This window comes from Tupaia chinensis, unplaced genomic scaffold (genome assembly GCF_000334495.1).
Source record: "Tupaia chinensis unplaced genomic scaffold, TupChi_1.0 Scaffold148607_1, whole genome shotgun sequence".
NCBI lineage: Eukaryota > Metazoa > Chordata > Mammalia > Scandentia > Tupaiidae > Tupaia > Tupaia belangeri.
The window spans coordinates 857,933-879,443 of record NW_006208456.1 but is presented as its reverse complement, the minus strand read 5'-3'; the positions used below and the strand labels follow the sequence as shown (position 1 = coordinate 879,443).

General features: G+C 44.7%; 1 protein-coding gene across 2 annotated transcripts in view; it reads left to right on the top strand.

Moving 5' to 3' along the window:
* The window catches only part of DPF3 (double PHD fingers 3), a 190,148-nt gene that overhangs the window by 71,262 nt on the left and 97,375 nt on the right, over window positions 1-21,511 (top strand). For both annotated transcript variants that reach the window (XM_006170495.2, XM_027769093.1), the window contains exon 6: window positions 13,977-14,055. In XM_006170495.2, the coding sequence (XP_006170557.1) occupies window positions 13,977-14,055 (79 nt within the window). The remainder of the gene's footprint in view (window positions 1-13,976; window positions 14,056-21,511) is intronic.

Genomic DNA, 21,511 nt, shown 5'->3' with positions numbered 1-21,511 from the left:
ATGGCCACGCCGCAATCTCTTCTCCTCCTTTTTCCTCTCGGGATCTTGAGCACGCATGCACGTGTGCCCAGCGTGAGCTTAAGCCACTGGGTCCGGGACTCAAACCACAGTTGACTACATGGGAGTCCAGCAACACAGCCATTACGCTAATTGCTGTTTCCAAAAATATCAATTATTCTAACAGCTACTATTTAGTCTCTGATTTATCTAAAATGTCTTTTGGAAAAAATATCCTTAATTAATTAATTTGTCATTATTAACATATAATAATTTTACATACCTGTGGGGGTACAGTGTGATTTTTTACACACAAATACAACATGTAATGATTAAATCAAGATAATTAATATACCCATCATCTCAATTATTTGTCATTAATTTGTGTTGGGAATATTCAAAATCCTCTTTTTTAGTACTTTGATGTATACAGCAAGTTGTTGCTAACCACATTCTCCCTACTGCATTTTCAAATTTCTTTTAGGTTTTTGACATAGAGCCTGTGTGCTTGCTCGAGAAAGACTGAGAAGGAAAATGGAGAAATCACCCCACAAGGGAGAACGGCCACACCACAATCAAAAAAAAAAAGAAGCATCTTCACTGTTCAAAACAAGAAAACAGAACACCCCCCAAGTGCCTTCTCATGGTTTTCTCCTTTGCATTTTATTTCTCAACCCTTTTCTTTTCATTTCAGAGGGTTTTGGAAAATGATGAAAATGTCGAAGAAGGGAATGAAGAAGAGGATTTAGAAGAAGATATTCCCAAGCGGAAGAACAGGACCAGAGGACGGGTGAGTTGGGATGCCCTGAGGAAAGAATGAGGCAGGCAAACAACTGACCCCTAGATTCAAGGTCCCACTGCAGCTGGATAGGTCAGATCCATTGTCTCACCTGGGGAGACTCTGAGAGGAAAACTCTAGAACTCTGGTCTCACACCATAGCTTGCAGGATTTAGAGCTGGCAAGAGGGAGAAGAGGGGGAGGAGGGTGCCCTGGGGAGATGGTGAGGTCAGGGGAGGATTGAGGGTTGGGGCAAGGTGAGGGGGAGGACAAGGAGAAGGTATTTCTTGTACCCATTACTTGGTCATTAAAGAACTGGATGTTTCCTGCCTTTTCTCTGGGGTGTCCCAGGATGAGAGGGCCAAGGCACCTGTTTTGGGGCTTGTTGCACTAGGCAGAGTGGGTGCATGCTGGGGAAGCCTTGGGGCTGTAGCTTCTGCTTCCCAAACAGATTTTGCATAAGCTTTGAGGCTCGTGGTCCTGGAATGGGGCATGGAAGAGGTCAGTCTGGGGAAGCAGAGGGTAGTCCTTGGTGGAAGGAATGAAAACACAGAGTGGTCCCTGTGGGGTGGGAGCACAGCTGGGTGGTGCTTTTGGCCATTTAGTTTGGGTCTCCAAAGTATGGTGTTCAAGACCAAGGGAGCTGTCTGTGGTCACCTTCAGGGCACCTGATAGTAACCAGATGCAAAGGGACCTGTAGCTGCCCCTTCACCAGAGAACTAACTCCCTTAGCCTGAGCATCTGGCCCCTCCAGTCTCTAAGCACTCTCACCCCTTCATGGATAAGAGGTTGGTTCTTGGTGCCCTGTGGATCTGGGGCTCCTGAACGTTATGGTGAGCCGCTCTACTCTTGTGGTCCTCATTCCTTGTAAGCATTAAAACCACATCAGAGCTTATTGAAATGTGATTCTCAGGAACCTTACTCAGGAATTCTGATTTAGGAGGGCTGGAGTAGGATCTTAAAACTGTATTATAAGCAAGTTCCCACACAACAGTTACAAGTAGTCCACGGTTACCCATACTGTCAGTTCAGATGCTTTGACCTATTGACAGGAGCTGAGATTTCCCAGTCTGGGCAGGAAGGCTCTCTGATGGTACGCCCTTGTATGGGTATCACCCAGCATCACCAATGATCAATATTTACTATCTTCTCTCTCTCTCGTTTTTGGCCAGGAGGCATGTGCACACACACCGGAGAGAATGAGCATCCTCCTAATAGCAGTCTCTAGACCATTTCTCTTTCCTCCATTTCTCCATCCTGTTAGGATCCTGTGTACATACGCAGGTGCCCAGAGTGTTTCTCAAACTGCCTTAGCCAGGACTTGAACTGTGGTCAGCTGTGTGGGATCTGGCTCCCTCTGCTTGGAGCTTGTCTGCTGTCTATGGGGCAGGCCCCAGTATCTTGTCATCTATTCTTTTCTTCTTCTTTTGTTAGTTTATGTGTTTGTTTGATTTTTCCTCTAGAGTATTTTAAAGCAAGTCCTAGACATTTTCTCATTTAATTGACCCATACCTCTAATAGATATCATAAATAAAAATAAAATTTCTCAATAAAAATATCAATTCTTTTTTTTTTTTTTTTGGAGAGGTTTTTGCTATAGGGTGCGTGCACTTACCAGAAAGACAGAGAGAGACAGAGAAACAGGAAGCGAGAAATCATCCCCCCAGGGGAGATGGCCACGCCGCAATCTCTTCTCCTCCTTTTTCCTCTCGGGATCTTGAGCACGCATGCACGTGTGCCCAGCGTGAGCTTAAGCCACTGGGTCCGGGACTCAAACCACAGTTGACTACATGGGAGTCCAGCAACACAGCCATTACGCTAATTGCTGTTTCCAAAAATATCAATTATTCTAACAGCTACTATTTAGTCTCTGATTTATCTAAAATGTCTTTTGGAAAAAATATCCTTAATTAATTAATTTGTCATTATTAACATATAATAATTTTACATACCTGTGGGGGTACAGTGTGATTTTTTACACACAAATACAACATGTAATGATTAAATCAAGATAATTAATATACCCATCATCTCAATTATTTGTCATTAATTTGTGTTGGGAATATTCAAAATCCTCTTTTTTAGTACTTTGATGTATACAGCAAGTTGTTGCTAACCACATTCTCCCTACTGCATTTTCAAATTTCTTTTAGGTTTTTGACATAGAGCCTGTGTGCTTGCTCGAGAAAGACTGAGAAGGAAAATGGAGAAATCACCCCACAAGGGAGAACGGCCACACCACAATCCCTTTTTTTCCATTCTCCTTTCAGGATTTTGGGCATGTGCACACATGCACCCAATGAGATTTTCAAGTCATTGGGTCTGGGTCTCGAACTTCAGTTGGCCATGTGGGAATCCAGCACTTTAACTACCATACCACCTGCTGGCCCCACCCTACTGTATTTTATAACACTAAACATTGCTCTTCTTATCTCATTGTAATTTTATTTCTGTCAATCAATATTTATCTATACCCCTGCTCCCAACTGGGGTCATTTTTTCCAACATCCATATATAAGGGAGAACATATGATAGTTCTCTTTCTGTGCCTGACTTATTTCACATAACATGATATCCTCTAGGCTTGCCTATTTGACCTCAAACAACAGGATCTTATTCTTTTTACTGACCAAGTAGCATTCCATTATATTCATGTACGGGCACACACACATACCACATTTTCTTAATCCATCTATCTCCTGAGGGCCACTTAGGGTGACTCTGTATCTTGGCTATCATGAGTAGTGCAGCAGTAAACACTGGAAGGTGGGTATCGTTACGACATACTGATTTCCTTTCCTTTGGACATATGCCTAGTACTGGGATTGCTGGGTCATTCAGCAGTGCTATTTTTAGTTTTTTGAGGAACCTCCATACTTTTTTCCCAGAGTGTCTATGCCACCACATTCTCACCAATAGTGTAAAAGAGTGTCTCTTTCTTGACAAATAAACCCCCCAAAACAAAAAAACCTTTTCATAGTTGTGTTGTTTGAAACCTAAGTCTCTTTTATTTCTCAAGATACCTCTTCCTTGCTATATCCCACCACCTACATTTTTTTTTTCTCCATGCAATTTATTTGTTGAAGAACTTGGGTTGTTTCTCCTTCTTATATTCTAGACTTAGTGGTGTTTAATATCTTTTTCTATCTTCTGTATTTCCTAAGATTGGTAGTTAAATTAGAGGCTCATAAATATATTTGGGTAGGAGCAAGAATCTTTCCTAGATAGGGATGCGTATTGGCCATCAGAAAAGTCATGATGCATTTTTGCGTAGAATAACATAGAAAAATACATCATGACTTTTCCAATGACCCAACACTTATTGCATTACATCAGGAGGCAAGTGACTGGCTCCAAAAAGTTCATGAGAGATACATATTATGGAAAAATGCATAGATTTAAAATGTTTTTTTTTTTTTTTAAATCAAAATAAATGCATACTTCACTACCATTTTCCATGAACTATTTGAAGTCATACATATTGTTTTTCTGCTTTTAGTGGTGTTAAGATTGGTCAGTGGACTTGTCATCAGTCTTATCCCTCTCTTACACATTTCTTATCACATTTTCACCTAGTAATTTTCTGCAGCCATGGCTAGCCTTGCCTAGATCCGTTACTTCATGGGGCAGGGGATATATTACAAAATAATGACTCTCTAATTCCATCATTAAAGAAGACTTTAGGGCTTGGAATTTCTGGGCCTTTCATGAACTCCATGAACTTTGCATCTCCAGACCTGCTTTCATCCCTTCCCGCTAGACTAGATTGTGGAGAATGGTCCTCTTCACATCTCCACTTCCCACCTAAACCTAGGTTGAACTTGGAGTCAGTGAATATGAATTGGATGTCTTCTCTGTGAGAACACCAGTAATAGCAGCAGCAGATAGCTATACTTGTAGTATACTTACTGTAAACCAGGCAGTGAGACAGACTTTTCATTGTACAAGCTTCTATACAGGGCATGATGGCTATGTGCCGGCAACTTTATACCACATCTTCTATGTCTGCACTATCCAGAATGGCAGCCACCAGCCACGTGTGGCTACTGAGCACTTGAAATGTGGCCAGTCCAAATTGAAATGTGCTGTAAATGTGAAGCACATGCCAGATTTTGAAGACTTAGTATGACAAAAGGAATGTAGGCTATCTTATTGTTGATTTTTCTTTTCTTTTCTTTTTTTTTGGAGAGGTTTTTGCTATAGGGCACGTGCGCTCACCAGACAGACAGAGAGAGACATAGAGACAGAAAGTGAGAAATCACCCCCCAGGGGGGATGGTCACGCCACAATCCCTTCTCCTCCATTCTCCTCTCGGGATCTTGGGCACGCATGCACACGCGCCCGGCGTGAGTTTTAAGCCACCGGGTCCGGGACGCGAACCGTGGTTGACTACATGGGAGTCCAGTGACATAGCCATTACGCTAACTGTTGGTTCCCCCTTATTGTTGATTTTTATATTGATTGCACTTTAAAATGATAATATTTGGATATATAAGGTTAAATAAATTATGTTATTAAAATTAATTGCACCTATCTTTTTTAAAAAAATGTGGCCACTGGAAAATTTCAAATGTCAAGCGAGTGACTCAGATTATATTTTATTTCTCATTCCTGTAAGTTGGTATTATTACTGCCATAGAGGTTAAGTAACTTGTCCAAGATCACTCAATCTAATAAAGAAGATGTTAGGATATGAACACTGGTCTGTACTTTTTTCGTGGAGTCATGCCTGGCCCAGTGCCCACCATGTACTTAATGACCACCTTGATGAATGAGTGATTCATGGTGAAAAAAGAAAGGAAAGTAATATTTCAGTTTTATGGGATATTAGAGAAGGCCTTAACACAGTGAATGGGCTGGATAGGGCTTAGACTAACTCTGGGCTCTCCTGACACTGGCCAAGTGGCAGCTGAATGGTTCCATGTTGTATAGTAACATTGTGGACATACCACCCATGGAGGGGACTATGGAAGAACACTGAAGGGTGAAGTTTAGTCTCTCTGTACTGGGATAAGTGTGTGAAGCTGCTTTACCTACAGCCTCAATTAAGTTGTCTTGCCCACCCTTTAAAGTGTGGTATTCCAGCTGCTGCTACCTACTGGAGAACAACCATTCCCATTTCTTTTCTTCTCTTTCTTTTTTTTTTTTTTGGGGGGGGAGGAGTTGTTATGTCTTTTAAGTCTCTTATTTATTTATTTAATTTATATTTTTATTCTTTTTCTTAATATTACATTGACTCACATGTATCTTCACAGCGTACACCATTTCTTTTCCCAGCACAATTACCATGCATATCAGTCAAGACAAAGACATTACTCTCTACAGCTCATCAGCAGCAAATAGCTTTTCATTTTTTTCATATTATTATTATTATTTTATTCTTTTAAAAATATTCAATTGCTATACATCATTTGACTTGTAAAGAGAATTAACCTAACATGAAATACTTCTCAGACCAATCCAGTTGAGAATAGTATACATATCATCAACAGGTAATAAACCATTTCGGTGTCCCACAAATGTCATGCCTATTTTTTTCTCCTGCTTTCCCCTAGTTCCACACTGTCTTCAGCATCCATTACTATTTTGACTGCTTTTATGCCCTCCAATATTTCAATCTCTACCATAGAACCACTCCCATTTCTGTTGTTGGGACCGAGAAACAGTCTAAGGCCTGGCACCTCCATGTGTGGTGTCTGGCTGCAGCGTTAGTATCACCTGGGAACTTAGTGAATTAGAATCCATACTCCTAGGTGCTGGACATACTCATTGAGGAGGCCAGGGTTAAGGTAGTGATTACAAGAACAGGCTCTGTCTTACTTGAACTTAGACTCTGAGTTCAAATCTCACCACTTACAACACTTGGGTGAATTACGTAACTTTTGTCACCTTGGTCAGATTGTGTAAATACGTTGGGCCTCAGTTTCTTTAGTAAAGTGGGAGTAATATTACCTAAACAGATTTGATTGCTTAGTAAAGGCTGGATATTATCAGGAGGGTACAAGCAAAGAAAATAACTCTCAGAGTTTTTTTTTTTTTTTGGAGAGGTTTTCGCTATAAGGCGCATGCGCTCGCCAGACATACAGAGAGAGACATAGAGACAGAAAGCGAGAAATCACCCCCCAGGGGGGATGGTCATGCTGCAATGCCTTCTCTTCCATTCTTCTCTCAGGATCTTGGACATGCACACACACGCGCCCGGCGTGAGTTTTAAGTCACTGGGTCTGGGACAAGAACCGCGGTCGACTACATGGGAGTCCAGCGACATAGCCATTACTCTGGTTTCCCTCAGAGTTTGTTTTTTTTTTTTTTTTAATTTTTAAATTTTATTTATTTTATTTATTTATTTATTTATTTTTTCCCCTCAGAGTTTTGACAATGAGTATTCCCTGACAGAAATTCAGACCCAACAGTTAATAATTGTGTCTATAGTAACTTCAGAAATCAAAACTTTTTAAAATTCATGTGAATCATCCATGTGAGCATTATCAATCAATCAGTCAGTATTTAGTGATGCACTACGTTGTAGTCTAGTGCTCCTCAAACTTTAATGTGCATATAAAGTACCCAAGGATCTTGTTAGAGTGCAAATTCTGATACTGTAGGTCTTCGGGGAGAAGGGGACTGAACTCTTGCCTTGTTAATAAGCTCCTGGTGTTGGTGGTGACACTAGTCTGCACACTTTAAGTAACAAGAGTGTAGAACAGTAGTTCTCAGTTAGTTTTTGGTCTTAGGGATTTTTTTTTTTTTACACTCTTACAAATTACTGAGAGCCCTAGAAGTCATTGTTTTGATTATAAGCAGTGATATTTATATCAATAGTGATAGTTGCCATATTAGAAATTAAAATAGGGGCCAACTCACATGGCTAACTGAGTGATTCAAGTCTTGGACTCTGTAGCTTAAAAAACATGCCAGGTGTGTGTGTGTGTGTGTGTGTGTGTGTGTGTGTGTCTAAAATACAGAAAGGAGAGAGAGATGGAGGAAAAAGGATTGTGGCATGACCATGTCCCACATGTCCCATGGGGGGTTCTTCCCCCACCTCCTGTCTTGTAGGTGTACATGCTCTCTGGCAAATTAAAAAATAAAAATATTAAAACAAAAAAATTTAAGCTTAAGAATGAACAAGCACATAGTGATAATGTTATCATACATCATGTAGATTCTAGAAAACTCTATCATACATTTTTGAGAGAATGAGAATAAAAAAGACAATGTCTTAGTACTATTATGAGAATATCTTTGACATTGCAGATCTCCTGAAAGCATCTGAGGGACCCTCAAGGATCTCTGGGCCACTATTTGAGAACAACTGGCATAGAAGAACCAGCTCTCTGCTTGGGCTGGTTCCCTCAGAGTTTTTTTTTTTTTTTTAATTTTTAAATTTTATTTATTTTATTTATTTATTTATTTATTTTTTCCCCTCAGAGTTTTGACAATGAGTATTCCCTGACAGAAATTCAGACCCAACAGTTAATAATTGTGTCTATAGTAACTTCAGAAATCAAAACTTTTTAAAATTCATGTGAATCATCCATGTGAGCATTATCAATCAATCAGTCAGTATTTAGTGATGCACTACGTTGTAGTCTAGTGCTCCTCAAACTTTAATGTGCATATAAAGTACCCAAGGATCTTGTTAGAGTGCAAATTCTGATACTGTAGGTCTTCGGGGAGAAGGGGACTGAACTCTTGCCTTGTTAATAAGCTCCTGGTGTTGGTGGTGACACTAGTCTGCACACTTTAAGTAACAAGAGTGTAGAACAGTAGTTCTCAGTTAGTTTTTGGTCTTAGGGATTTTTTTTTTTTTACACTCTTACAAATTACTGAGAGCCCTAGAAGTCATTGTTTTGATTATAAGCAGTGATATTTATATCAATAGTGATAGTTGCCATATTAGAAATTAAAATAGGGGCCAACTCACATGGCTAACTGAGTGATTCAAGTCTTGGACTCTGTAGCTTAAAAAACATGCCAGGTGTGTGTGTGTGTGTGTGTGTGTGTGTGTGTGTCTAAAATACAGAAAGGAGAGAGAGATGGAGGAAAAAGGATTGTGGCATGACCATGTCCCACATGTCCCATGGGGGGTTCTTCCCCCACCTCCTGTCTTGTAGGTGTACATGCTCTCTGGCAAATTAAAAAATAAAAATATTAAAACAAAAAAATTTAAGCTTAAGAATGAACAAGCACATAGTGATAATGTTATCATACATCATGTAGATTCTAGAAAACTCTATCATACATTTTTGAGAGAATGAGAATAAAAAAGACAATGTCTTAGTACTATTATGAGAATATCTTTGACATTGCAGATCTCCTGAAAGCATCTGAGGGACCCTCAAGGATCTCTGGGCCACTATTTGAGAACAACTGGCATAGAAGAACCAGCTCTCTGCTTGGGACTCTGTCTAACCTAGTTGAGGGTCTTCTAGTTGTAGGAAACTCGATTAGTTAAGCAAAAATGGGAAGGATATGAAAAGTTGCTAAGTCATGGCCCCAAATTTGAGTACTCTTTGAAGATTCAAACCATAGAAAGGGTAAGAAAATGACAGGGATTTAGGATTGGGTAAGAGTAAGGACCCTAGCTAGGCAGCCTCTGGACTCTTCTCCCTCTTTCATTCTTCTGTCTAAAGACTGACTTTCCTGCTTCTCTGTGCTCGTGGCCCTGTACTTCTTGAATTTATGGGTCCCCAGTGGCCTATACTAACTGAGGTTCACTGATTTCATTCCAAGTCTGGTAGAATCTGATTGGCTCAGCTTGAGTGAGGTGACTACTACTGAGCCAGCCAATCAACCATGGCCAGTGAAAGAGGGCCATGTGAGACAATCATGGCTGCTATGGCACCCCAGTGTGTGAATGGGAGGTAGGGTGAGGAGGATTAAAGGTGGAATGGGCAGTTCTCAGGAAGGGAGAATTGGTTTCTTTGGATTAGTCAGCTTCTAATGTATCTGTAATAAACAGAGTTTGGAGACCCAGGTCCCGCTCCTGTTGGCTTTCTGAAGCTGTGGACAAGTAAGAACTGGTTCCATGAAGTGCCAAATAGGGATAGTGATGCTACTTGGTCTAACTTATAGGTTATTGTGGGAATTAACTGAGCTAATATGAGGGGACTTCCATTTTCATGGAAAATGGGTTAAAAGTATGGGTTAAATTTGGTGCAAACATTTTTGAAATCTATGCATAGTTTTTATTTTATTAAAAAACTTTTTATGATAGGCATTTTTCTTGAGCTTTCCACGAACTATTATATGTGAGATAGCTTCACATGCTGTGTGCCTAGCATAGTGCTAAGTGTTAGGGGTTCATAATAAAGTTTAAAATACCGTCCTTGCCCTTGAGGACCTTACAATCAAATTGGGGAGAAGATGCTAATACCCATGATATAATTAGAAACTGCAGCTCTGACTGCAAAATCAAAGGTAATGAAAGTTCAGAGGAGCCAGAGATCAATGTAAGCAAGGAGGAGAAAATAATTCATCGAGCTCTTCCTGTGGGCTTGGTGCTGTCCCCTGTGGCTTCACACATTCTTAGCTCTAACCCTCTGGGCAACTCTGCTATGGAGGTGTTGCTGCCCATTACACAGCTGAGAAAACCAAAGCTTAGAGAAGTAACTTGTTCAGGAAATGTGGCTGGTGTTTCAACCTATGTCCGTCTGACTTTAAAGCTAATTTTTTTTTACTCCTCAATGTGGCAAAAGGAAGATTCTTGGAGGAGAAGGATGCTAGTGAGGGTAAAACAGGAGTCAGATGTGGATGGGCTGAGGAGAGGCTGGTCCGTGAGAGGGGTCGGCAGAAACAAAGACGTGGATAGGCACGAGTATGGGTGAGCCTGGATGTGTAAATGGTCTGTAGGTGGCAATGAATGACTGCATGTGTGAATGAATGACCGTGAGGTCTTGTCTGTTATCTCTTTGGTCTACGTGGTCTGGCAGCCATGCAGGGTGGATTGGGCAGGGCATTGTGAAGGTGGATCCTCTGCTGGTGGGCTCCTTGAGCAGTTCTGAGGTAACCTGAAAAGCTCCTGGCTTAGAGTATAGGATGGAAAGGAAACGTAAAGCCTGACATGGTCTTTAAAGGAAGAAACAGTAGAGCTGGCCCCGTGGCCTAGTGATGAAAGGAGCCAGATCCCATGTGGTTGACCACAGTTTAAATCTTGTCCCTGGCAGCTTTAAAAACATGCTTGGCATCTGTGCTTGGGTGTCCCCAATCCCACAGGATGTAGGAATGAAGCAGGAGCAATTGTGGTACCCCATTGGGTGTGCTTACTCTCTCTCTCTCCCCCTCTTTCTCTGTCTCTTTCTGGCATATGAGTGTGCCCTCTTGGGGGGAAAAAGAAGAAGAAATAAGAGCACTTGAATATAAAGAAGGAAGGACAAACCCCCAAAATGATTGACTCACTACTTGGTTGATTGATTGAGTTGTTTATTTGGCAAACATTCATGAAATGCTTTTCATGTGGCTGGCCCTGTGCCAGGTTTCAAGCATAGTGGTGGCCCAAATAGACGTGGTGTCCACTCTGTCACGGAGAAAGGAGAAAGTCAAAAAGTAGACAATGTAGTGCCAGACAATGCTAGGTGCTGCAAAGAAACAGAACAGGGGTGGGGAAAGAGAAGGATGGGGGCAAAGTTGATCAGGGAGGGCTTCTCTGAGCAGGTGTCACTGGAGCAAGACAAACAGGATTCAAAGAAACAGAACAGGGGTGGGGAAAGAGAAGGATGGGGGCAAAGTTGATCAGGGAGGGCTTCTCTGAGCAGGTGTCACTGGAGCAAGACAAACAGGATTCAAAGAAACAGAACAGGGGTGGGGAAAGAGAAGGATGGGGGCAAAGTTGATCAGGGAGGGCTTCTCTGAGCAGGTGTCACTGGAGCAAGACAAACAGGATTCAAAGAAACAGAACAGGGGTGGGGAAAGAGAAGGATGGGGGCAAAGTTGATCAGGGAGGGCTTCTCTGAGCAGGTGTCACTGGAGCAAGACAAACAGGATTCAAAGAAACAGAACAGGGGTGGGGAAAGAGAAGGATGGGGGCAAAGTTGATCAGGGAGGGCTTCTCTGAGCAGGTGTCACTGGAGCAAGACAAACAGGATTCCATTTCCCGGGTGAGGTCTTCCAGGAGACTACACAAGTGCTCTTGTATAGTCAGGACTCCCTTGCCTGCCCCGTCACATGCCTTGTAGCTGTGGTCCCTGTTTTGCAGCTGAGGAAGAGAAGGCACAGGGCACATGAGAGCCGAAGTCACCCTGCTGGTCAGCCCTGCAGAATGAAGTGAAAGCCGGCTGGCAGCGGGGCCTCCCTTTCCTGCAGGCAGCTCCCCAGAAGCCTTGGCGTTTTTAGTGGGCCGACTCCTCCTGTTTCCCCTGGAGATATTTTTAGTCTCACTGAGCCCCTTCCCCGAGTCTGCTGTTGCCTCGTCATTCTGCTTGACTTGCTTTCACCTGCTCGGAGCCTACTGTGACAGGGCTGTGGGCTGCGAGCGTCAAGCTGTCCCTGGCCTCACTGAATGGGGGCGCGTGGGGGTGAGGCTAGCGAGGGCGGTCACCCCCAGCATTGTGGGCAGGCAGGCAGGGAGGCCAGTCAGTGCCTCGGGGTGACTGCCAGAGCCTCACAGCTCCCTCTTGGGGTCAGCGCTGAGTAATGAGGGCGAGGGGAGGAGGCTGTTGGCTGTCAACTGGGCATAGGGGTGGAGGCGGAGAACCAAAGACCAGGGGAGGGAGGGAGGTGGAATTCTGTTATTTGTTTTGGAGAGACAAGCTGAAGAGGTGGCAGAGGGGGTAGCTTGGCAGGTGGTGTTGATGCGAAGTGTGGGTTTTGTGAGAGTGTGTGTGTTGCAGGCTCAGGGTACAGGCTTTTTCACCACAAAGTGCTCAGTGAATGTGTGTGTACTCATGAATGAGTGTATGCCTTTGTGAGTGTGTATGAGCCTCCCAGGCCTCTCCACCATGAAGTCCCCAGTGACTGTGCACATGTGAGTGTGTACACTTGTAGGTGTATGTGAATGTGTAAGAGAGCATTGCAGGTCTTTCCACCATGAAGTTCTCAGTGACTGTGCACTTGTGAGTGTGTGTGTGTGTGCACACGTATGTGCATGCATGAGCCTTGCTGTTATGAAGTCCTCAGGGCCACTTTTCTAGGCCAGGGCCTTGGGACTGTCTCATGTTGCCTACATCCCAGGCTGCTGCCCCTTCCTGTCTGTCCCCAAAGACCCCAGCAAGCCTTTTCCTTGGTTGGGAGTATATGCTTTTAATTACCAAAGGATGACCTAGAGGAGTTCAGGGTGCTACCCACGTGACCAGTGTGGGACTTACCAAGGTTTAAAAATAGCCACTGTCCTGGGGCTGCAGAGCTGCCAGCAACCTCTGGCTGGTCTCTTTTATTCTGGAAGGTAAAACTCTTTCCACCCCCACCCCAGGTCTTGCTGACTGTTTCTGGGAGATGCACACAGAGAGCTCAGCTCAAAGTCTTTGTCACTGGCTCAAGGCCCAAAGCAGACCCTACAGGGAGGTCTTAGCTGAAGCCCACCCCTACTGCTAGGACAAGTGTTGCTGAGGGGAGGGAGAGCGCCCATGCCTGAGCTTGAGCCTAGGGCCCCAGATGCCATGCGTACCTGGCTTTTGGGGCACTTTGGGGGTGGAAAGTGTGGGCACATGAGATTAGGGGACGACTGCTGTTAAGCTTCTTGCCTCTGTCTGGACTTGCTCCCAAATGCCATTGGCCGATCAGCTGAGGGGCATGGGGCTGGCATCTTCATGCTGTGTCGATGGCACTGGAAAGTTGAAGAGCAGGAGGAGGGGGCCCTCGTGGCACCAGCAGCCTGTGGGAAATTGGGATATGGGCTTTTCAGTCAGACTGTGCTGAATTCATGTTCTGGCTCTGTAATTACAGCTGGATGGCCGTGGGCAAGTGGCTTAACCTCGCTTGCCACAGTTACCCAATCTGTAAAATGGGCATCAGGGTAGTGCCTACCCCTAGGGTTGACATGAAGATTTAATGACACGAAACGGGAGAGTAGCTGAGGGATTTGGAGGCAGTAACCTCTCTGGGCCTTGGTGTCTTCCCTGTAGAATAGGGCTGGTCTTGGTACAGGGGTTGTGATGAAGGTGACACGAGGAGACCCAGGTGAAGTGCTCAGGGCTCGTGGAGTGCAGGTGCGGGAACTGCGGCAATGCCCTTAGTAACAAGCACCCCACACCCCATGTCTCTCCAGGCTCGTGGCTCTGCAGGTGGCAGGAGGAGGCACGATGCTGCCTCTCAGGAAGACCACGACAAACCTTACGTCTGTGACAGTAAGTATGGGCTCCTTGGCCCCTGCCCCTGGCCTACCTTTCCCTGTGAGGTCTTGGCTTTGGCCTACTGGCCTCCAGGCTCACTCGTCCCCTCCTCTGGGGCCTGTACCCCCACTTGCTTAACTGCCTGCCACTTCCTCTCAGTCACCCCCTCCTGCTGCTGTTGCAGCTGTGGTTGTGGCTGGCCCCAGTGTCTCTGATCAGGAGGGAAGCCAGCTGGGCAAGCCTCCCACCTTCAATGCTGTGCTCCTCTCTCTGGTCCTGGTGGCTTTTCTCCTGCTCTTGCTCTCTCCCTCGCTCTGTCTCCTTTAAGAGTCATTCTCTATTTCTTTATCTATTTCAGAGACTTACAAACAAATGCATAACTCAGAACCCTCCACCAAGGTACTTGGCTCCTGTGGCTTTTCATTTTTTCCTTCTAATTTCCTCTCCCTCCTGTCCTAGGTAGGGCAAGTTATGAATCTTTGATTGACGATGACTTACTTTAATAAATGGCTCTCGATCCTTCTCTAGCCTTTCTTGCTTGCTTTAGAAATGTCTTTTGGACAAGCCACTGCCTGGCTCCTGCGTTTAGGGTCTGCAGACAGAGCTAGGGAGGGGCTGAGGGAGAGGAGCTACAGGGAGCGATGGCAGCAGGTAGACCCCAGGAAAGCTTCAGCTTTGAGGAGGGATCGTGAGTGGCTCAGACAGCTCTTGTCTTTCTCCCCTGCTGAGCGTTGGGTGGTGGGTTTAAAATCCTTGCCCTAGTTATCTTTTCACCATGTTGGTGCCATCTGCTCATTCCATGGTAAGGGCAGCCCTCAAAACCTTACTCCTAGCAGTCTTCCTTTGCCCTCTTCTCCTCTCAGAGGATGCAAACTTGCCACCAGGTAGAAGGGGCCACAGTGAGAATGGCAGTGAGACAGCAGAGGCAAGACCTTGGCACGGTGGTCCCTCTGGATGTTATCCATCTTGCCAGTCTGCAGTCTCCATGCAGGCCAGGCAAGAGCCAGGATGAGGGGGGAGCAGGGAGCAGGTTGTGGGGAGGAGGTACCTTTTCTCTCTCTCTTCATTGACCTCTTTCGATTTCAAAAAGTGGTCTGTGCCTGGTGGGGTGATAGCTGGTTGGAGAATATTTTGCTAGAAGAACTCAAACTCGATGGCCCCCATTTGGCTGCATGATACACTGTGCAGATGCTATTCCTGAGATGACTCCTGTAGGTAACCACCTCCACCCCCAAGCAATTCCTTTCTAGGATGAAGAGGAACACAGGGTCTGAGGCAACGCCAGGAGGCCTGCTTTGGCCTGAGTGTGCTTCCTCAGTGGGTTCAGTTTTGTTCTGACGCACAAAAGCCCAAGCATGCTAGCCCTTGGGAGACTGGCTGTGGGCTGACTGGGAAGAATCCCGAGACCCCCATAGCACAGGTCTTCCAGCTGCATCTGCAGGAGGGATCCATCTGTCTAGAAGGCCAGCAGCTACTTTGGCATTGCTACTCTCCAGTCCTCTATCACAAGCTTTATTTTCATCCTGTGACTCTCTGCTACCATAGTTAGTGGAACTACTTTTTGCTTTGTCTCTGCAGTTTTCATCAGAGTCACAGCCAATTATAATCCCATACATCCCAGGCACACCCTGTGTGTCCCTTTGTCTTGCCTCATCCAGCTCCCAGCTCCTCATTCCCACTGACTTGTGCCTCCTTGTAGATGATCTCCATGAAGTGCCCTTGGGAGGAATCTCGCTCCTGCCTGCCTCCCCTTATTCTGCACAAAACGCTTGCCTCACACCCTCTCCTGCAAGCTCCCGTGGCCTTGTTTAGGGCTCTCACTGCCATGTGTTTCCTGTGTGCCTCCCCACAGGGTCTCCTCCTCCTTCTTACCCTGCAGTGCTTGGGAGGCCTAGTCACGGGCTGATGCCGGAAGTCTCAGCGGCTGTTTTCTGGCACTGCAGCACATGTGCTACCTTCCTCTCCCTCCCTCTACGGAGCAAGGTCCACTGTAGATTGGCCTTCTCTATTCTGGCCCTCTTAGGAAATTGTGTGGCAGCTCAGTGATTAATAGACTTTATTTTTATCTGGTGCCCTTCAGACATGTGATCCTTTGGGATAGAAATGACCTTTGGAGAGGTCATGAGGCCCACCCCCAACCTCTGATCTGGGCAAAGAAAGCTTTTAATAATTTCTAATGCATCCTAAGTAGAGAAGTGTTTGGTCGCCTCCTTGAATGTCCCCTGGGATGGCGTTACCATGAACTACGCTTTCTCCATGATTCCAGCTGTGTGCTTTGAGTGACTGGCTTTTCTTAAATAGGAGCTGAAAATGTTCTCTCCTACAGGCCATCTTGTCTTCTGTGGACCTTTCCCCAGCACATAGGGCATTTAGCATTTTGGCTATTTGGAAGAACTCCTTAACACCCTTTGTATACTCCATCAACCTAGGCCATGCCCCATAATCTTTGTGGCATCCTGCCCCAAATTCCCTTCCAGGTCTACAGGTAAGCACAACACTCCCGTTGGAGGTAGCTTCCAGGCAAACTGGCTTAAAGTGCAACAGACACATTTCCTTTTTTATTTTCCACGTCAACTCTCGGCATAGCCCACATCGGTAGAGAATAGAGGTGTCCGGCCTTCCCATTGCACGTGCACCATTTCCACCACTTCCCAATCAGTGACTGCCCTCCCTGCTGAGGGGCTCCTTGTTCGTGCCCCTCCAGGTGTCTACGCTGTTCTACTTCTGCACTTGATTATTTCTTCTTCCATAAATCACTCTGCATTTGGCCCTATTGAGTCTCAATAAACAGATACAATAATATGTGACTTCAATATACAAGATTCAATAAAGGCAAATTTAAGGACATTGCCCAGTAGTTAAATTTCATTCTTCACAGGTTTGCAATCCCTGCCATTTTTGTATCATTGATGGTTTGATTTACATAATTCCCTCTCCATCTTCTGAGTTATTTATGAAAATATTAGGTCACCTTGGACCCCTACACCTCTTTCTGGGTATCTGGGGAGTGGTAATAGCTATTTTTCAGATGTGATTATATTTAACCCTTCCTGATGTACGTGCTTAAATGCAGTTATATTGTCCTGTTGTGTTCTTGGTCCAAGCTTCCTTTTCAAGATGGGTGGTTGAAATATTACCCTAGCTGTTAACTTCACGTGATAGATAGTTTGCCTGTTGCCTTTCACTCAGCCACTGAATTTATTCCATCTCAGAAAAATATTAAATCATCTGAATGTAATTTAGTTTTTACCCAACCCAGGGTGTGTGCGTGCGTGTGTGTGTGTGTGTGTGTGTGTGTATGAATACTTCACTTTTCCAGCAAGTAGCCAGTCTCTATTAATTATCTTGAAAGTTACCAAGTTTAAGGGTTCAAGTTCTATTTGTTCTCTTTCGATCTCTTGCACCAGGAAAAGTGTTTATTATCCACAAACAAAGCAGTAACACCTGTCAGTGTCTGTCCAAGTGTGAACCTGAACCACCTGCTCAGAAATAACCTAGGTGCTTATTAAAATGCACATTCCTGGGCCTTACATCTCACTTCCTGCTTCAGAACTACCAGCGGACAGGCCCAGGAGCCTGCATTTCTTGAGATTCCCAAAGGGATTTTTATGTATACTGACTTTTGAGAAGGACTGTTCTACCTCATTCCGACCTCAGTGTTCTGGCGTCTGACTGCTCAGTTCTTTCATTATTCCCTCCTTCTGCATCTGAAAGGTCTTGAGGCTCCAGAAATTCCCCAGGCAGATGCCACCGGCTTGCATCACTGTGTTAGTTGATCTCTTCAGTGTCAGTATAAAATTCAGCAGTCCAGTGCTTGATTTTAATTTACTTAGTAGCTTTAACTCCTAATAGTATCGTTAGTCCCATTTTATAAGTGGGACGACAGCTGGGGAGAGATATGTGAAAGGAATCTCTGGGTCGGGGCTACTGGAATGTTCTAAAAGTCATTCCAAGAGTTTGCCTCTCTTCTTTCTAAGCGCTCCCAACCCTGAGTTTTCTGTTAATGTCACTGGGGCAGACTCCTGATCATAGACTGCTTCTCCATTTTCTTTGTTCAAGGAACAGCACAGAAAAGGAGAGGGTGGTGCAGGGGAATACCTGGGGAGAACATCTTGTCTCCATGCATTAGCCATTTGGGGAGGACCAAAGCAAGCATCTGCCTTTTTGCTAGGCACAATGGAAGTGACTTGAGAAGACTTTTTTTTCCCCTCCTTTCCAGTTTCTTCTGAATCATGCTAAATATTCCCGTGAATGTCCACAGTGTGCACAGCACATGCTGAGCACTTTATGTAGGTCGTCTCTGTAAATCCCCACTCCAACCTTGAGACACAGGACTAGTTGACCTCACTTTACTGTGAAGAAACAGGCTCAGAGAGGTGAAAGGACTTGTCTAAGATCACACAGCTAACCGGTTAATGCTGAAGCTGGGCTGTGAATCCCAGTCTCTCCAACTGTGGAACCGACATGCCTTAGGACATCTCCCCTACAAACTGCAGGTTAACTATGCCCTCCTATTCCAGAGCTGCCTCTCCTGAGAGCTGAGGAAAAAACATTTTAAAAGTTAATTAATGAGTATGCACACCTTATTTATGAGGTAAGGCGCTGTCTTCTGTTGACTGATCGCTTTTAGGTTGTCAGGTTTGCAGGCGAGAATCTGGCAGTAATTGTAATTGAAGTGAAATGAGAGGACTACATGATTTCAAGCCTTTTAGATTTAAATCTATTAAAATTGCCCTCCTCTACTCCCATGCTAGGACATTAGGGTAGATTAGTGACTATGGGCCGTGACTGAAGTCCTCTTAGGAGGGTGGTTCACCTGAGTCCTGTTGGGTACTGACACCTCAGGAGTGGGTTCGCGACTCACTCCTGCCTTAGTGCGGTCTCTGTTCTCCAGCATCTGCACCCCACAGACATGTGTTTTTGATTATGTGGCTTGTGACTACTTTACTGGTCACTTCCTCTGGAAACCTTGGTGGGGTGTACACTGTGACTACGTCCAGTGAGGACAGTGGCAGGGGGATCTAAGGTCCCTTCCTGCTCTAGAATTTCTTGCTTCTTGGTGATAGCCTACCTGAGGGAGAAGGATATGAGGCTCAAGGCAAGGAATCCAGGGACCTGGTCCCAGCTCTGCTCCTGAATGGCCATGGCACTGGCTCTCTTATTTGTTTATGAGGGGTTGGTGCCTCTTCTGGTCTCTGTGCTGCCTCAGTCAACACCCCTTCCCCACATTATGGGCTCTTTTTTTCCCAGGCAGCCGCCCTCAACATGAGCAGTTCAAGATGAGGCCCTCTGCTTGGGAGGCAAGATGTCTCTGGACACAAAGAGAGGGACAGATTGTGGGATTTCACAGAAACTGTGTCCCAGGCCAAGAGGAGCCACAAAGTGGATGGGTAGCATGGGTCAGACACAACTTGGACCTAAGACAGTCCTAGGAAACCTGATTGGCCTTAGCTGCCTTCAGATCCCTCTGGTTTTACCCATACCTCAGAGCAGCCAGGAGAATCGGACGACTGTTGGGTCTTATTCAACATTTTTTGAAGGCTTAATGCCTTAATGCCCATATTCTCCAAGGCTCTTGTGACTATCTGCTATTATCTCACTGGTGGGGCGGTGGGATGGGGCCTGGGACGATGAGAAAGGCTCAGTGCCCCAGAAACGTGATTTGTGGGGCAGGACCTGTAGCAGAGGGTCAATTCCTGGAGATACAGTGTGTTTGTTACAACAAAGCTGGGTCTGTTTAAATATTTAAATGTCATTGTGTCATGGATGGCGGTTGCAGAGTGTCCTAGGCTGGCAGGGGCAGGACTTGGGGGAGGCTGAGGTGGCTCTCTGAGACCCTCAAACCCTGATATCTCTGCTTGCTTTTGCTCCTGCTGCCTGCCCTCCCCTTCCCATGGGCCTTTCCCCTCACCTGGCCTGTTGACCACCAAACCTAGGGGTCCTTTCCTGGGCTGTAACCCACACCTTCTGGAATGATTTCTCATCCAGCCAGAACCTTGTTCTCTGCTGGTTGTTACTTGATACAAACTTCATGACAAATAATTTCTATTAAGGTGTGGGCAACCCATCACAGGGTAGATACTAACATTTGTAGATTTTCATAGTTATTTTTGTTTTGTTTTTAGGTTTTTGCATAGGGTGCATGTACTTGCTGGAGAGAAACTGTGAGACAGACACAGGAAAAGTGAGAAATTACCTTCCAGAGGGGATGGCCATGCCAAAATCCCTTCTCCATTCCCTTCTTCTTCTTTTTATTTATTTCCCCTCATTTTTGACATTTTCTTCTTTTAATTTTAATTTCTTTTATACATTCAATCACAGATGTCACTTAACTTGCAAAGTTAATATTCTAACATGTGTACATTTCTCACCAGTCCAGTTGAGAATACTATATACATCATCTTCAATGAATCAACAGCCCTCAGAATGGAAAAAATATTTTTGTAAACTATGCGTCAGATAAGGGACTGATAACCAGAATACACAGGAATTCAAGCAGCTTTCCCAAAATAAGATGGTCAACCCAATTAAAAGATGGGCGAATGAGTTGAAAAAAATCCATTCCCTTCTTGGGATTTTGGGCACATATACACACTTGCCTGACATGATTTTCAAGCTACTGGGTCAGTGACTTGAACTGTGGTCAGCCAAGTGGGAAGCCAAAGCCTTAGCCACCATGTCACCTGCTGGCCTGGAGTTTAAAAAAAATTATTTAATTAAATTATTATTGTTATTTTTTATTTGACCAGAGAGAGACAGAGAGAGAGAGAAAGGGAGAGAGAGAAGGTGAGAAAGTAAGCCTCGGTCAGCCATGTCGGAGTCCAGCGTCCTAACTACCATACCACATGACAGCCCCAGTTTTTTGTATTTTAAAAAATGATTGTTTTCTACAGAGATAGTATTTGTTAATTGAGGAAAAAATTGGAAATTAAAGATAAGCAAAAAGGGAAAAATAAAAGTCATTTATTGGGCTAGACCTGTGGAACAATGATAATGATCTGCTCAAGCGAAGCAAGATCTCACATAGCAACTGTGCTTCAAATCCCTGGCCTGGTTAGCCTGAATTATGCTGGGCAAGCGTGTGAGCGCCCAAGATCTGACAGGCTGGAGGAAGGAGATCATGATGTGTTCAGAGCCCATGAAGGATGCTGCTCTGCCCCAGTCTTACTCACATGTGCACCCATGTACTCTCATGAATAAAGAAAAGTAACACCCATGCTCTCACTTCTCACAGGTAACTTACATTTTGTTTTGCTATATGCTATTCTAAGGTTCATTTTTTATTTCCATACACACATACACATGTGTGCATGTGTGCGCACACACACAGAAAACAAATGAAGGATGCAAACCTTTTTTTTTTTTGGAGAGATTTCCACTGTAGGGTGCGTGCGCTCACCAGACAGACAGAGAGAAACATAGAGACAGAAAGCGAGAAATCACCCCCCAGGGGGGATGGTCACGCCGCAAT